Source organism: Rissa tridactyla, chromosome 1 (genome assembly GCF_028500815.1).
Source record: "Rissa tridactyla isolate bRisTri1 chromosome 1, bRisTri1.patW.cur.20221130, whole genome shotgun sequence".
NCBI lineage: Eukaryota > Metazoa > Chordata > Aves > Charadriiformes > Laridae > Rissa > Rissa tridactyla.
Window position 1 is genome coordinate 144,540,974 of NC_071466.1, and position 18,259 is coordinate 144,559,232.

Genomic DNA, 18,259 nt, shown 5'->3' on the forward strand with positions numbered 1-18,259 from the left:
CGGCACCAAGCATGAACCACGTCATCTGCCACCTTCACGGCCTTGGAGAGCAGGTCAGCAGTATCTTCTCTCGGCTCCATTCTGCTGCATCCATGGAAGCAGTTGCCTGTTCCCCTTTTTCTTTGTTCAACAGCTGCCACACGGCCCTCGCCGGCACACGTGCAATTCAGGGGATTTCTACAGGCTCTGGTTGCCACAGGAAGCACGTTTTTCTCCTCGATGTCAGATAGCAAATTGTACCGTGATGAGAAAATTGATAGAAATCAAAGATTTTTTCCTTTTGGGACTTCTTTTTGCCTTTACGCTCTCATTTTCTCATTAAAATGTTGTATCTCTAGTAAATTTGTGGGTGAATCTCCATCCAGCCTGTGCCCTCATATGATCCAGCCCCACTCCATACATATCTTGTGAGCACTTTCTTAGCACTTGCAGCTATTGAATAACAAATATGCACCAAACTCGACATGGCCTCTGTCTGTATATTCATGTCCCTGCCGCTGAAAAGGCAGCAGTTCCCACAGGTGGAGCCATGGTTGTGAAACAGGTGCTAATTGTTCTGCTGATCTCAGATAGCAGGCTTGACTTTTATGTTTTCCATCTGTTTTCAGCCAGCAATTTAACATTACTGCAGTGCACTGAGGAAATAATACCAAGTGTGGTGCTAAATGTGCCCATATGCATTTTAAAATTTTGTTCTTATTAGCTAATTCCAACAGTTTCTTTGCCTATGACGTGTTAACTATTTAAACAAAACCCCGTTTCAGTAGTAGAATAGCTTATCTGCTTCTAACTTTTCCTTTTTTAGATTTACAAAGTGGAAATGGTGGGTAAATGATTCTGCTTTATTTAATACACTCCTTTGCGGTTGCCTACGGATTAGTTAAAATCTAATTTCCTAAACAAGTCCCTATTTCTACGTTCAACTACTACTAAGGTGCAAAGCATCTTGCAAGAACTACTGAGAAATAGGAGGTTATTTCACTGATTTAGTTTTTGTATAGCATTGAAACAGGGATTTCTTTAAGTGTGCACATCACTTATCTATTTAAAAATTATGATGCTAGAGGATATGAAATTGTTCCCCTCAGCCTTCCAGGATTCAGCTGTGTTATGCTAACTTTTAAAGTATTTAAGGAAGACACCTAAATGAGGAACATATTTTAAAAAAACCAAACAACCAAACAACAAAAACCCAAAACAAACCCAAACAAAAAAAACCCACCCCAGCTCCTCAGGGGCAAGGCATAAACTTAATGCAGACTTTTTTTCGTATCATCTGTTTTGTGACTCACAACTTTCATCATTAGTACAATGTCAAATATTGACGTGTTGTGGGGGACAGAGGTAAATCCATGAAGCATTCCTAAACGAAAAAGCAGTTCAGGCATTTCTATGAGATTAGTATGCAGGCTGGTTTTTTTTGTTTGTGTTTTGTTTTGTTTTGTTTTTAAATTCCAGGTAAATTTAGCAGTTTGGAATTCAAGATGCTTTTAGATGAGATTTTTTTTGTTTCAATCCACAGTATTCTGGACTGGTAGGAAGAGAGAAAGACCAATCTGGGAATCCAAATGTGCAGTAGTGCTTTGATGGTATTTGTAATTCCGTATTAGTTTTTAAAAAAACCCTGTTTCTAATTAATCCATTCTTATTCAAGCTCTTATTTCCTGGGCACAAGTGAGCTGTCATGACAGAAATCCATTGAGAGCATCTCCCATTAAGGGCACTTCCTTCATTTAGGCATGAAATCAGTTTGAAGTATTGGTGGTGTGGACCTCAAATCTTGGTCCATATTTGGCCTCAAAGACATTTTCTGCCTATTTGGAATCCCAGACCCATCATTTGGTCATTTGGTTGCAGAAAGTAATCTGCGTTTGGGACAGTTAAAGGTAGAAGAGACTTTGGAAGGATCCAACCCAGATGCACCAATGCTGCTCCAGGGGTGAGGGCGTGGTAGGCTAGGACTATCAAAGATGATTTCTTGCACCTCCCTGTCAAATAATTCTCTAGACACAGTAATCAATAGAAAAAAAAATAAATCATTCCTAATCTCTAATTTTTCCTTCCCAACAAATTTCCGAGAAACATTAGATATTTGGTGTTGTGCTTTTAGAGAGGGGTGAGTGAGAGGAGTTATTTCTTTAACTGGGTTTTAACACCTCTGGACCTCTGATGCCTCTAATGCCTCCAAGACCATGACTTCTTTGGAAGCGCAGTGCCAATGACCCAGTGCCCATTGTCTTGTGTTCACCTTCCTAATGTGTTATTTTCAGCCTATTTTACCCACCTGAAAGCTAGAAGAGGCCTAAGTGACCCCTGCTGTCATGAGGAAAGACTGGGTCTTCTGAGAAAAGCTGCTTTTCCTCCCATCTCCTTGCCTGAACCCAGCTGTATCCTTGGAGACGTGCTCACCAGCAGGTATTCTCCCAGACCAGAAAGGGCAGGGCGTTCGTGTTGGACTTGATCATCTTAAAGGTCCCTTCCAACCTAGACGATTCTATGACTTCATCCAGAAGTTAGAAATGCTAGTGCAGCCCAGGGAGGATGGGCCTGGTGACAGCTGCTCGAGCAAAACTAATCGCAAATTTCTCTGGTAAATTTAATATTGTCAAAAAAAAAACGAACCCCAAACCAACAACCAAACAAAAAATGCTGGCACAGCCCTATTTTTTTTTTTTTGTCTTAAGAGTAACATGGCCAGTATGCTGCTGAAAGGAGACATTTCCTGCAAAAAAACCCCCCCAGCATTTAATTTTGAAAAGTAAGAAAAAAAATTGTTGATCAGAAAAAAACATCAAAAGCACAAGGCTTTTTAAGCGGTCCTAAAATGCAAAGCTTCCGCGGGTTTGAAACATCTTTCCTGATGCTCTGCATGATAAATTTAAGAAAGAGAGGGAGGTATTCCTCAGGTATGCAATTTCAAGCTCCATGATTGCAATTAAATTGCAGCTATACTGCAATTACGGAGATTTTTCACTTTTTTAATACATTAGCTATATTCTTCAGGAATATTAACTATTGCCCCTTTATCCAGCTGGCAAATATAACTGCATTTTTAGGCTTCTTACTAGAGCTGTTGTTTTTCTTAGACTTTATTGGGGAAATTTTCGCAAAACTTTTGTAATTTCTTTTTTTTTTTTTTAACTCCAAAATTAAGATACTGAGTTTCAGTGAGATATATCAACCAAAATGTTCATCATTGCTCGTATGATTCCATATATAATTATTTTAAAGAACTGCTGCATATTAACTATGCTGTATCCACGCTGTAATCACTGCCATAGGGTCAGCTGGTAAAATGGTGTTAATGACAGGAGTCAGAACACTATGGCTTTGTAATTACAGTTACCGTACTCTACAGGTCCGCTGATTCTTCTGTTGCATGGGTCACGCTTAGGAGTGGGCTAGGACTGAAAAGGAAGTTATTTTTAGTACTTCCCTTCTATCAAGATAATTCACTTTTTTCCCTGCATTTTTGGGTTTGAACATTCCGAAGTCTCATGCCAGCCAGCAAAAGAGAAAATTCAAACTAGGTATGTCTCTCACTTTATTTTGTAGGGAAAGGCTTCATTTTTAGGCAGCCAAGCAGAAAAGAAAAACCCCAGGAGACACTGCCTGATTAACAAGTCTGTGGGGACTGGCAGTGAGTTCTGCAAGGTTGAAAGCAAACTTGGTGTAACCGTTGGCACTTGTTCCACGTAGGAATAGTAAGTTCATTTTTGTGTGCTTCCTGATGCTTGCTCTGTGGTTGTGAGCCGATAGAAGGCAACGCTTCAACTTCCTGAATCCTCTAAATAAAGCATCCTTTCTGTAGAGATGTTTTCAAAGAAAGGCACATTGTACTTTCTGCTTTGGTCGAGTTTTCGTATTTGGTTCTTTGAATGAACAACTTTGGTTGTTAAACAGTTGGAAACTTATTTCAAAAGGCTTGAATGTATCGCAAAGAAAAATATCTCCACTTGAATGGCTTGGAGCTGCTCTCAGAATTTTATTTACGTAGCTGTTGTATTGTGCCACAGTTTGAAGGGCATCCAGGCTTCCTCTTTAATCTAAACTCCTTTTACTCAAATAATTAATTAATTCACAAATAACTTCAGTTTTCATTATTTCTAAGTTTGTTTCTTTCAAGAGATTATTATAGTAAACCAGTGATGATTTAAATACTTAATACATATATTAGCTCTTGTAAATTCAGATGTAGCGAACAGTAAAGCCAGCCATTCATGCACACCATAACATGAACGAGCATGCCTGGATAGTGAGGATGCAAAGCTCATACCCATGCCCTAGTGAAACGCCCAAAAGGTCACTTGTGAGAGCTGTTCATTTTCAGAGCCATCTCTAATGTTGAGAAAAATGGACTTCCCTCCAGTAGAAAGTCCTTTATAAAACTAGGTGTTATGAATTTAGCTAGAATTTCCTGTTCCTACTAAGCCAGGTTGAAGAAAGTGGGTAGGCCAACACTTGACTGCTCCATACGCTGGTTTTCTCATTCTCAATCAAATAATGATGCTCATTTTGCATGATTCACTACACTCCTGTTTTATTATGTTACTAAACCCTGTTTATCTCCGTCAGGCCTCTGTTTTCCCCAGGTTATTCTGCTTTTTTTAACTGGATGCTCAATATGTTGTATGACATCAATACCAACATATTGTTTAAAACACAAACAATGTTTACAGGGACCTGAGGGACAAAGACCCTCCCACTGTAAGTGCAGACAAGGTTCGTGACCACCTGAGGATCCTGAACATACACAAGTCTATGGGACCTGATGAGATGCACCCCAGAGTCCTGAGGGAATTGGCTGATACAGTTGCCAAGCCACTCTCCATGATATTTGAGAAGTCATGGCAGTCAGGTGAAGTCCCTGGCGACTGGAAAAAGGGACACATTGCACCCATTTTTAAAAAGGGTAGAAAGGAGGACCCTGGGAACTACTGCCCTGTCAGCCTTACCTCTGTGCCTGGGAAGATCATGGAACAGATCCTCCTAGAAGCTATGTTAAGGCACATGGAGGACAGGGAGGTGATTTGAGATGGCCAGCATGGCTTCACCAGGGACAAGTCCTGCCTGACCAACCTGGTGGCTTTTGACAATGGAGTGACTGCATCAGTGGACAAGGGGAGAGCAACGGATATCATCTACGTGGACTTCTGCAAGGCCTTTGACATGGTCCCCCACAACATCTTTCTCTCTAAGTTGGAGAGATACAGATTTGATGGGTGGGCTGTTCGGTGGATAACAAACTGGCTGGATGGTCACATCCAGAGGGTAGTGGTCAATGGCTCGATGTCCAGATGGAGAGGGTTGACGAGCGGTGTCCCTCAGGGATCCGTACTGGGACCGGTGCTGTTCAACATCTTCATCAATGACACAGACAGTGGGATCAAGTGCACCCTCAGCAAATTTGCCAAGCTGTGTGGTGTGGTTGTCTGGCCAGAGGGACAGGATGTCATCCGGAGGGACCTGGACGAGCTAGAGAGGTGGGCCCGAGCAAACCTTATGAAGTTCAACAAGGCCAAGTGCAAGGTCCTGCACTTGGGTTGGGACAATCCTCGTTATCAATACAGGCTGGGGGACGATGTGATAGAGAGCAGCCCTGCGGAAAAGGACCTGGGGGTACTGGTAGATGAAAAGCTGGACAAGAGCCAACAATGTGCGCTTGCAGCCCAGAAGGCCAATCGCATCCTGGGCTGCATCAAAAGAAGCGTGGCCAGCAGATCGAGAGAGGTGATTCTCCCCCTCTACTCTGCTCTCGTGAGACCCCACCTGGAGTACTGTGTCCAGCTCTGGAACCCTTGGCACAAGAAGGACATGGACCTATTGGAGCAGGTCCAGCAGAGGCCCACGAAGATGATCCGAGGGCTGGAGCACCTCTGCTATGAAGACAGGCTGAGAGAGTTGGGGTTGTTCAGCCTGGAGAAGAGAAGGCTCCGGGGAGACCTTATAGCAGCCTTCCAGTACCTGAAGGGGGCCTACAAGAAAGCTGGGGAGGGGCTGTTTGCAAGGGCAGGTAGCGATAGGACGAGGGGCAATGGTTTTAAACTAGAGCAGGGTAGGTTTAGATTAGATATTGGGTAGGTTTAGATGAGACATGAGGAAGAAGTTCTTTGCAATGAGGGTGGTGAGACACTGGCACAGGTTGCCCAGAGAGGTGGTGGAGGCCCCATCCCTGGAGACATTCAAGGCCAGGCTCGATGAGGCTCTGAGCAACCTGATCTAGTTGAAGGTGTCCCTGCTTACTGCAGGGGGATTGGACTAGATGACCTTTAAAGGTCCCTTCCAACCCAACGCATTCTATGATAACAGCAGTAAAGAGTTAACTCCCACAGTAAGAAAAAAGGCAAAATGAGTCCCCACAGCTATCTATCAAGAAATCACCTAGTACTCTGACATTTGCTATAGGCAAAGAAAACAAAGCACTACCAGCAATAAACCAGTTCTTGTGTGGGGGTATTGTCAAAATAAGCTGCTCTGGTGCGCTCTCATCCAACTCGCAGGCCAAGTAATGCTGTCTTTTTTACATCCAAGTGTTTTGAAATGCCATTGTGCTCAAGGAAGAGCTAGGCTGTCTCAAATATTAGTATCCACAAGGTAATGGGTGTCTGCAGCTTCTGTGGGAAACTTCATTAGGTGCCTTTAAAAGCCAGGTCTTCCTCAAGTAAGCTGTTAACTGTGTGTTGCTTGAGATAAGTATATTAAATATATTCCAGCTACAGATGGGCTTTAAAATCAGAGTTGGATTTGAAATATCAAAATGTCTGGAATGGTCTGATTTTTTTTTTTTTTTTCCCCACCCCCTCCATTAAAAAGACATGAAACAAACCCAAGGTTTTAGGTCCAAGCTTTCATATACTTCCGCGCTAAAGCTCTGTCTGGATTTTGGCCTGGTCCCATCTATATCTATTGTATTAAAACAGTTAAAGGCATTCTCTTCCCCCTTCTCCCTTGCAGCTGGAAAGGACTATCCTCTGCTTTCATGAAAACAAACATCAGTGCTGCCTGTTGTACAAGCCTCTAATTGGTAAAGTTTGCTTTCACTGAAGTGGCCTATATATCTGTAACTTCATACAGGAGGTAGGTTGTGTAGGTGTGGGATTAAAGTCTTTCCAATCAGACAATTTTCAAATCCATAAAAAACTTAACTTCGGTCAGGAGCCTCCCCTCTTTAGACAAGATGAGCAGGAAATTCAGACATCTTCCTAAGATGCGAGGGGTGGAAAAGGAGCAAGAATATGATGATGTCGGTCTATTTGCTTGGTGAGTTTTTTGAGTCTGAGGTCATTCTAATACTGTATATTTTCACATCTAACGTGGATGTTCAGTGCTGCGTGGGTGTTTCTTTGACCTCTCTGTGGATAAACTGCTTCTCTTCTGCGCCTTGTGTGCCTTAGCACAAGAATGAACATCAAAAACTAGGACGTAGAGATCACGGTAAAATTTCCCTGTATTAAAATACTGCCAAATACTTTTATACTGAGATCTAATTTTAGAATACAACTGCAAACACCACTAGAAATATTTTCTTCTCTGAAAATGAGTAATAGACTGGAAATGGAAGTTGAGTAAGAAAGAATTCTTCATTTTTACAATGTACAGAGTAATATGTGCGCTGGGGCGGTCTGTCAGCAGTAGCCGATGATTTCTGCGTCTGGGTCCTGTTTCACGGCAAAGCCTGTATTCCTAGCATTGGAACAAAAGATTAGCAGGCATAACTGATGGAAAACATATTCCAGTTGCTGGCTAAGCAGCCTCACCGTCATCCTGCAGCTAATTGCAAGGTTAAAAACCATAGTAAGAATATCCATATTTATCAACCAATTTGGTTTATTTCTGCTCCAGATAACTGAAGCAATATTCCACTACCGTCTCTGACCATGCTTTACTTTTTTTCTATGTAGACTTGTTATGACAAAATCTCTTTAGCTTTAATTAAATTTTTCCAGATACTACCTTCATAAGACTAGCACTCAAAGAGGCACAATCATTATTTTTAATAGAAGAGGGCTAATGCTTGTTAAAAATGATAGAGGAGCATTTGTTGCTACTGAAGTTTCCTGTCTGCAAGGAGAGGATCAGCAAGGGTTCCTCAGACCTGCGTCTCCAGGGTGACCTTCGTACCAATTTACGACCTGGTCTAGAAAAGCAAGTACGTGCTTGCTTATTTTCAATGTACGAATAATCTGGTAAAATTAATGAAATTGTTGGACTGTTTCAATGAGACGGGCTTAAAACAAAGTGTTTGCTTAAATACGTGACTGCCTTCTGGATCTGACCTTTACTTTTTTTCACAAAAGCGCTCATTTCCTACGACTCGCTTCTAGTCAACAGGCATTACTGCTCGGGACTGGCTTGAGATTTCCAGTTCATTTCATATATATCGCCAGAGAGATAGGAGGTGGTAACAGCCTTCAGCTGCTGGCGCGCTCCAGCCTAAGCCAAGATGAACAAGCCTAGAAATGAAGGAGAACGCAGCCTGTGCCTTGATTTCCTTGGGGAGGAAAGAGGCAAAGACGGCTGCAAGTGTAGGACTCCTATCAGTTCGAGCTTTGCCACAGCAAGCAAATGCTAAATATTTTCTGAAGTGACCTGAAATAACCTTCTCGTAATGCCAAAACCACACAGGCCCTTTTCAGTTGCCCACAGGCAGGCAGAGCTGCCGAGGGCATAGCGCGTCCTGCTTCCGTGCTGACAACCTACAGGGATGTCTCAGGTATCAAAGGACACTTCAAATGGCCCCGGTAACCTGTGTTTAGGCAACAGAGTTGAACTTTTCCTGGCTGTGGATGGTCCCAAATGGGGATTTTCTCCCAGGCATACAAAGGACAGGCAAACTTGCTGCTTGGCTGAGTTCTGAAGTCCATCCTCAGGAAAACTCCCACTGATCTAAGGCACGCCTGGTTTTCATTTACCGCTGGGAAACGTGAAACCTCCCTGGCTTGAAGTATCTTAATTAGCCCGTTAAAGCCTGGTATAAAATGGCTGAGATAAACAGGGTCAGGAGTACAAAGGATATTGTCAATGCATGGTAAAGCTTTTACTGCTCAGCCCCGGGTTCAAACTGTCCAGAACCACATTTTCATGACATAAAATGCCTGAGCCCTCTGCATGGTGGCTCCTGGGAGGGACCCTGGGTCAGTACTTTTCGCTCAGTCGGCACTGTGGGCAGGGAGCCTTAGCTTCTCTCCCCCTTCCGTGCCTTGTGCTGCTCTGACTTTCAGTTTCTAATTGTGGTGTGTTTTAATTTTGTCCAACTTTGGGATTGAATACGTGTGTGTTGGGCAGTTTGAAAGACCTCATCTGTGGTTTTCCTGTGCAGGGGCTGGTTCCAGAACAAGGGCACTAGCACTTGCTCTTTTCATATTTCTTTTCCAAAACTGTTTTAACAATTGCCGTTACGCCAGGAAACTGATTTGAAGGTATTTGGTAAAGCGTCAGATCTAGGGCCTAGGTACGTACGCATACGTATGAATGCAAGTGCAGGTCTTTGGTGGTGTCTTTGTATCCTGCTGGGTACAAAAAAGAGACAAATCCAAAATATTCACCATAAAAGAGCACAAGGAGGAACTCTAGAATGGCATAACAGTTTTTTTCGGTGCATGTAGATGGTAAAACTTTTTTTGACTTTGAAGACTCAGCATTTCTGATGTCAAGAATTTATGTTCAGAAGAAGTGAGATAAGGCTGGAAGCTGTAGATGTGGGAAATTAAATGCAAGTGTGAAATCCTCAGCTTATTACTCGCTTCCAGCAGTCTGCACGTTCCTGCAGCCAGATTTATATTCTTATCATTTAAGACACAGTATTTGGTCATGCTGTCAGACCTGGGTGAGTTGTTTTTTCATTTTTTCATTTTTTTTTTTTTCCTCAAACGCTACGTTGGAAAAATACACTGGGTAACCAGTGCTAGTGCTGTTTTTTTCTGTAATTTGGAGAGTTGTCTCAGGCAGGTAAAACATAGCTGAAAAATCAGAAAAAGTAGAAACGCTTTGATCCTTAAAACCCGTGTTGGAAATTACATTTTTTTTGTTTAAAGAATACACAGTGTTTTTTTAAGAATAGGAATCCCATGCTGGGGCTAGCCTTTCCTTTGAACTAAACGCTTCCATCCTCCGATGGGTGCGTGGTTTCGCTGGCCCATACTTGGTCTTGGGCAGTGCATTGAAGCAGCCTGGATTTGCGCAGCCCCATGTGAGCCCCTTTGGCCACCAATGTGGCTTGTGCAGTCCCGTCCGAGCCCCTTTGGCCACCGAGGTGCAGGCTGGGCCTTGGGCAGCCCTTGGTTGTGCCTTTGGGGCTGCAGGTGTGTGGTGGGGGGGAGAGGGGAGGCTTGGCAGCCCCCCACTCTGCTGAGCGCCGTGAGGCTGCGGTGTCCCCACTTTCCTCGGCAGAGAAGTCTTCCAGAGTGCTCTCTAGTTTGAGAGTAATTTTGGTTTTCTTTTTTTGTTTTGTTTGGGTTTTTTTGGTTAAATTCGTGGCGATTTTCTTATGGAAATGTGCGCTGTGGGAATTCCTGCACAGGAGTGCGGCAAGGTTAGCTTCGATTTAAAAAAAAAAAAAAAAAAAAAAAGGTGAAAAAAAAATAAATAAAGGATTTGTGTTTCCTACAGTTTGTAGGCCATTAAATAGAGGGTGACACGGGCTGGTGATCAAACTAAGCGTAGCGCGCCTGTGGTCTTGGCAGAGAGGGTGGCAGTGGGGCAGGGACGCCCTCCCACCCCCCGGCCCCTCTGCCTGCCTCGGGTTCCCGGCCCCCAGCAGCCGCCTCCAGCCCCGGACCGCAGGGAATTATCGAGGAGTTACCGGGGTCTCTGGAGCACCTCCCCCGGCTTGGCGGGCTGAGCAAAGGCGGTGTGACCCGCCGCCCGTGTCAAGGCCCCGCCTGGGGGCTGATGGTGGGTGCCACCCCCGACCCGGGGGTGGCGGCGGGGCGGTGCGGGGCGGTGCCGGGGGGCGGAGGCGCGGGAGGCGGCGCGGCGGGCAGAGCCGGGCCGGGCCGTGGCGGTCGGCGGAGGGCAGCGGCGCCGCGCTCATGTCAGCCCGTGCCCGCCGCCACCGCCGCGTCTCTTCGGCCTCCCCCCGGGTCGGTTTGGCGTTATATTTAATTTAATTTAATTTTTTTTTTCTTTGAAAGGGGAGGCGTGCGGCATCCAACTTAAAAAAAAAAAAAAAAAAAAAAAAAAGAGAGAGAAAAAATGAGCCAAAATGTCTGAGAAAATGTCCAGCTTTCTCTACATCGGGGACATCGTGTCCCTCTACGCGGAGGGGGCGGTCAACGGGTTCATCAGCACGCTGGGGTGAGTTGGGGTGCCGCGGGGCGCCGACCCGCCGGCTGCAGCGCAGGAAGCGGCCGGCAGCGCGCGCTGCCGCCGCCGCCGAGGTGGCGGCGAGGGGGAAAGTAGGAAGTGATGAGCCGGGGCGGGGGTGGGGGGAAAGGGGAGGCGTGAGGGGAGAAGTTCTCGCACAGGCCCGGGGCGGCGGTACCGGCGGGGCGGGCAGGCGGCGGTCGCCCCCCGTTGGGTCTGGCCCCGCTCCGCGCTCCCCGCTCGGCTTCTGCCGGGGCTGCACCTCCGGGCCGGCCCAAACCGGAATACCCGGCGTTTGCCAGAGCCCGCTCTGTAGAAATAGTCCTGTGCTCTACCCACATGCGTTAATATCACTGCTGTTTACGGTTAACTTTTTTTTTTTTGAGGGGGGATGCTTTATTTTATCGCGCACCTGAGAATTTTCGACAAAGGCGTGAAGGATAAAAACTTTCTGGCTCGTCGTCGTAATCAGCTGTTAAATGTGCATCCCTTTACTTCTGGTTTGCCTTTGCTTGAGGTCTTATCTGCGGTTGTTAACAATCAGATACATATGATCAGATATTTAGTTTTGTGGGGATGCTTTTTCCATGAGCTCTTCTGTCTCTTTGCGGGGTGAAGAGATGTAGTATAACTGTGGCTGCTTCGCTCCTGCTTGCTTGAAGTTTTTATTAACCTCGACCACTTTGAATCACCTTTTTGGAATCCAGGACAGAAAACCACTGTGAATGACATTAGGAATACAGTGATATCTTTCTTTAAACCATCATGTAGTTTGGTTGCAGTGACGTGTCCCGAGGGTGCAGTGGTTCTCTCTGATGTTTGTAGGAGAGCTGCAGTAGTGGCATGTCCAGAGTAAGCATGTCCTTAAACCTTTGTCAATGGAAACGTCTCAAACTGGCTCAAACTCCAGTTAAATATCAGTGTCATTTGCTGCTTAAGAGTTAGCTGTACCTTCAGAGTAGCAGTTGAACTTGCTCAGGCTGACCCACTGCTGGCTGACATGTGCCTGGGTATTGCTCTGGTGTGTCCTGAGATCTCAGTGGGGAACTGTAGGGTGAAGTAAAGGCAGTATTAAAATGCTAACAATAAATGTCTAAGTCACTCGATGGGATGCTGTTACTGGAAAAGAGACGGTATTCAAGATCCTTTATATTTTTTTAATCTTATTACTGCTTCCTATCCTTGCTGTTCACTCTTTTCATCTGTTGACAAGTGTTTTTCCATGTTTTGTTCCTCTGTTTGCTAATTTTGCGCCTTCTCTATCTGTGACTCTATTTTGTCTCACATCTCCTTTCATTTTGCTGACTCTCGTAATTTTAAATCCTGTCTGAAAATGTTTGTTTTCTGCAACTGTTGATCACTGGATATTGTTTCTTATCCTTATAACTCCAGCATCGCTTCTTTGTTGGCATAATTTGTTGCTGAGTTGTTTGGTTTTGTTGTTGTTCTGTCTCATTGCTGCTGTGTTCTGTTATCTGGGGAAGCTATATTTGCCGTAATTTTCTTTTACTTTTCATTATGTTGAGAAACGTTCCTCATTTCACAGAACACCTGCTTGTCTACAGTCATGAATGTTTCTGCTGTGACTGGCGCTTGTACAACTGCACGTTGCTTGAATACGTGTTGGCATTCCCATGTCGCAGGCTTGAGACCACTGATTCTCCCCTCATCCCTTGGAGTTAGGGCAGGACATTTACCCCCAGTTTTACTGATGGGAAGCCAAGATCAAAGCTTGCCTAAGGCACATGGGCGTTCTTTACCAGAAGAAATAATTGAACTCAAGCCAACACCCTGACTAACAGACCATCCAGGCTCTCTTTTAGTAAGAGCCAGCTAACCCAGCTCAAGAAAACTACCTGGGATGAGGCAGGACCCCTGTGTGCATCTCTCCTTCAGCAGCAGGCCAGGAGTTCGAGAACGCTGATGTAGCTCTGTTAGCTTTTCAATACAGCTCTTTTTGTGCCCTGCCGCCTGGCATGGTTAAGGCAGCGGCAGAGCCAGGAGGCTGGAGTTGAGGAGCTGGAGGCCTTGAAGGAAATGTGAAGTCACCAGAGTGGAAAACTCCCACATCTACTAAATGGGAAGGCTGACCCCTCTGCTGGTGGTACAAGAGCTTGGACTGAAATTTAAAGTTGTGATGCTAAGTCATATTATCTGGGCCTTTGGACCAGTGGCAGCAAGGCAAGAGGCAGAAAAAAAATATTGTACGTTCAGGGAAGGTGTGTGCCCAGCTGCACATTTGGTGTGTAACCATTTCTAAACTCCTGCATCTCCTGCGTTCCTGCAGGTTCTCTGTTCGGCGCGAGCATCTGAACAGAGGTGGCCCTGTCTTCTAGAGGTGCCTCTTGGTGGTGAGGACAGAGTGGGGTAGGAGTGGGAATGACTGCTTCCTCGCTTCGTTTGGCTGATGCGGGTTCTAGTCTTATTGTTCTTGCCAGTATTACTCAGGGTGCTTTTTTGGAAGGTGCTGGGCAAAAAATTTGTGTCTTTTAACACTATTTAGTCCATCAGGTAGCCTCATGTGGTTGTAAGAACTTGAAATCCAGCTCAGGTCTGGTGACTCTGCAGCAGGGAGAGAGTCCTGTTTATTTTAAGCTGTCAAAGGCTAATTGTTTCTTAAACAAAGCGTGAGTGAGGCTATTCTATAAATAAGATAAAAAAGTGCACAGCACTTCTCCAAGTGGGGGAGGTCTGTCACGTCAGCAGACCTTACTCCTTGAAGAGTTGAACCAGCTCAACAGATGAGTTTTGAGGTGGAGATTTCTAAGGAAACGCAGTTTCATGTGTTTTAGAATGGTTTTTGCTCACTTGCTAATGCAGAAATTTTCCTGTGCTTGGTTTCCCCAGGAAACCTAAAGCCAAAAGATGCAGCTGAGCTATTGAGATCAAGTATAGGGTCAGATTAATATCTACTAGAACCTTAGTGTGGAAATCTTGCTCTGGTGCAGAGAGGTACCCTCTCCTCTACCATTAGCCAGAGCTGCCCTTCTCCATTTGGGATCCGTAGCCTGGAACATCCGCCTGGAGGTAGGTGCTTATGCCCCTTCCAAAAACTGAGCACAAGCATGGTCTTTTAAAATATGGTTACAGAAGGAAGAATTCAGAGTGGCACTGCCTCAGTTCCTTGATTAGGAGATTCTTCTTGTTCAGGAGATGGGCTATCCATTCCCCCTGGCCCCATGTCCAGGCGGGTGTGCTGAGTCGTGCTGGATGAAGGCAGAGGTGCCTCTCCACACCTCCCTATGCAGAGAAGGTTTGAGAGCTGCTCGAATGATGACATGCTGTTGGACCCAAAAGGGACCCAAAAGGTTGGGGCACTTCTGTGAGCTGGAAGAAACCTGTGCTCACGTCCTTGGCTCTGAACTATTTTTATTCACTATAAACAGCTGTTGGATGTGAGTGCGTGAGGGCGCTGCTTTCAGATTTGATCCCTCTTAGTCAGAAGAGGAAACTGAACCTCTCTTCCGCAGCTGGGGCTAGCGCTGTCGTGTGGGATGGGGGCAGGAGGAGGGAAGTCAGGCAGTGCGGCTTCGAATTCTTCCTTCCCCATCCGTATTTTAAGAGAGAAGTTATTCTCGGTTTTGGGAAGAAAGGGTGTAACCACCTATCTCCAGGAGGTTGATCCACGCTGTGGATCCCATGTGGAGAGGGGGCACCTCTGGGCAGCATACAAGAGAGGGTTTTAGGGCTCAGCATTCTCCATTGGCTACTGCAGGTCTTTGGATATGTGAGGTACCGAGACTCCAAGCAAACCCCTGCCCTTTATTTCTGTTTGGCTTTGGGTTAATTCTGGGTTTGGATGCTGCTCTAAGGTGCTGGTGATGTATAATCTGGCTTTTCTGATCTCTGTGAGCTTCCCCCCCCCCCTTTCCTTTTTAAAAAGAAGGATGCTTTTGAGTGTATAAACTGATACTCTTGTGATTTACTACAGAAAAGGAGATGTTTGGGAAAAGGAATTTACATCCATGGGTTATTTTCTGCCATTTCAAGATATATTTGGTACTGGCTTATTGGACTGCGTTTATTAGCTTTTTCCCCCCCCATTTTTGAGCTCTTACTGTGTTTTAGCTTTTGCACAGCTTGAGGCTTTATGTCCTACGGGAGGTATGTGGCAGAATTAGGCAATGCATCCAGGTATCTTAAGTTGTCCTAGACCAGTGTCTGAACCTCACGAGCACCTTCCCCAATGTTTTCGCAGTAAATGTTGGAATGTTGGCAATGATGCTGGGAATTAGAGCTACTGTTAATCACCTTTTGGTACGAGTTCGCGGGCAGGGGGGGAAGTATTCTCGATTGGAGAGGTGGGAAAAAAGTAAGTAACGACAACAGCCAGCATCAGCTGTTGGAAAGTATGACAATGGGCCTGTTAGTCACCATCAGTAGCTGCATTCCTGTCTCACCTCCATAAACACGCTTTTGTGCCATAGCAGTGAGAAACCTCATGGAACATAATTAATGGAGCATGCAGCCAGAAGCTGCCTGCTAGGTAATGTATGGCAGTGGATGACGAGGAGCGCTGAGACTTATTTCTAATTAGCAGCAAAAAGTGTGTTGTAGAGTACTCAGACTCATTTTCTTGAGTTTAGTGGTTTGTCCTGAATAACTTGTCTTAATTTGTGGAAGTGCTTGCCAGAACTTTCTTATTTGAAACTAGTATCACAGTTTTCTTTAGGCTCCTTCCCTGGGCTTTTGTGCATTAGTTGTCTTATTGAAGCTGGACTTCACACACAGATTGAGTCCGTCGTACTTTGTGAAGGGACAAGATTAAGTATAAAGTGCTTATAGAACAGCATAAATAAAAATATTCCAAATACAATGAAGGCTGAAATGCCTCATCTTGGTGGCCTCAGGAACGGTGCTAAGAACAGATGTAGTGACTGATGATGCTTACAACACACCAATGCAGTATTTTCATCAGTGCACTTAATTTATTTATTTATTTATTTTTTACCCTTCTGTCCTACTGTCTGAAAATGTAAGCTTAGTTAAGGAACAGAGTACTGTCCTTTAGTTAACAGCGAATTTTTCTTTCTTGTGCCAGCTGACAAAACGTAGTTAGTCAGGAAAGAATAGAAAGCCTGAAGAAAGTGAGAGTGGCATAACTAGGATTACTTACAATTTAATTCTAAAACATAAAGAATCAAATAATGCCTAGAAGAGGGAAGGGAAGGTGAATTTCAGCTTTTATGTGGGGAAAAGTGTTTGTGTATTTTATTACCTAGGTGCTTTATCCTCTGGACTGACAGTACCGGTGAGATTTGACAGTTTTGATTGTGTGTTTCCTAATTTTGATTGTGTGTGTAGGATTAGCATTTTCAGAAATATGTTCTCTTGGTTGTCTTCCTAATGCAAAAGCACTGGTCTGAATTCTGCAGCTACTTTGAATGTGTGCTAATGTACCTGGGAACATAATTTGGCCCATCCTATGACATTTTGCATCTATAGATGTATTTCTTTTCTATGATAACTTGCTTAATCATAAGCTATATTATATGCATTATTAAATACCTTCATTGATGTTACAATATATGCCACATAAGCAGAGATGTAGACATATAAGTACAACTGTATCTTGCATACCTTGCAATTCAATACATATATCAAAGCTTATATCCTCTGTAATTATCCACTCACATTAGCAATTAGGCACTGCTCCAGCTTTGCCATTTATAACGAACTTATTTTGATGCTCATCTCAAATATTCTAACAACAGTGCTGTCTTTAAATAAACAATGAGACAAAGCTTTCCACAAAGTGCCCTTGTGGGAATGCAGCAAGTAATGAGCCCCGGAGGGGGTTTGTTTGTTTCAGAAGTTTTACTTGCACACAGAGCACAGCTTGGGTGTGAAGGAACGTAGGATTAGACTTAATTGCGGTATTATGATTTACGAGACTGTACGCTAAAATGTAATATCCTCAGTTCAGAGAGCTCATTATCAAACAGAAGTGGAGAGAAAATTGGGGTTAGGGAAAGAACAGATTGATTTAATAATGTAAAAGTGAGTTTACCCACAAGCTGTGTGGTAGTAATGGAAGTAAGAGAGGACTTGAATTTTGAATTGAGACAAGCGGCGTGGCTATTAACTTCTGTAGTGCTCGGCTGGACTATGGGTAATGTGGGGAGTAGTCAGGAAAGAGAGGGGAGATTGTTTAACTTGCGTGACTTTAAGTCTGATTTAACTTCCTTTTACATAATGAGGAGATTAACTAAACAATCTTTATACGGTTCTCAGACTCACTAGAAATCGAGGTTATCCTTTATTTTAAAAGTGCCACAGAGGAAAGGGTCATATCAATCTTTGACTTCCCTGTCTTGGAACATTATTTCCCAAGAAGCACGTGAACCTTTGCTTGGTCGGGTGTTTTACTGCATGGCGAAGCATTTGAAACCCTCTGCCCTTTGCTGTTAATGGTGCAGGTTGCTCCTGCTGCTGCTTGGCTGAAGCGTGAGCCTGTTTGTTGGGCACTAGCACAAAGCCATGTCCTCTGCACTGGTAGTTAATGCACTTGAAAGTCTGGTTCCTGCTTGCTTTGAATGGTCTGTTACTTCTTGTGTGAAAGGGAGACTGGTGAAGTTCATATGACTTTGATATACTTGATTAGGGATATTTATGGAAAAAAAGGAGAAAGGAGTTCAGGATTTTACTTCTTTCCTTTTCTGCGTTGCGTTTTGTCACTTGTTCAGAGATGCATCTTTTATTAAGGACATAAAACCTCTTATGACTGCTTCTTTTAAACCTGCATTTGTTATTTGTAAATCTGATTCCATCTAATTACTTGAATCAGTAGTTCCACTGCTACGTAGACGTGTAGACACTTCCTGACATAGGTCCTGGTTTCAACTGTTTATAATGATGCTAAACCTTGACTTTTTGGACCCAAGGTAGATGCCTGGGGTTGAATGTTTTGGTGCGGAAAGTTCCAAGTGAAATGGCATTTCTGAGAACAGGATAA

At 44.3% G+C, this 18,259-nt stretch overlaps 1 protein-coding gene and 1 long non-coding RNA gene across 2 annotated transcripts in view; both read left to right on the forward strand.

Annotated features, from left to right (window-relative positions):
• Positions 1-2,303: 2,303 nt before the first annotated feature.
• LOC128903410 (uncharacterized) lies at positions 2,304-5,114 on the forward strand. The gene is made up of 3 exons (XR_008464075.1): positions 2,304-2,415; positions 3,556-3,704; positions 4,680-5,114. It is a non-coding gene; the product is annotated as an uncharacterized LOC128903410 (long non-coding RNA).
• Positions 5,115-10,977: 5,863 nt separating this feature from the next.
• Positions 10,978-18,259, forward strand: part of ITPR2 (inositol 1,4,5-trisphosphate receptor type 2) — a 263,492-nt gene continuing 256,210 nt past the window's right edge. Inside the window, exon 1 of the mRNA XM_054188393.1 lies at positions 10,978-11,295. Within this exon, the coding sequence (XP_054044368.1) occupies positions 11,204-11,295 (92 nt within the window). The 5' untranslated portion in view covers positions 10,978-11,203. The remainder of the gene's footprint in view (positions 11,296-18,259) is intronic.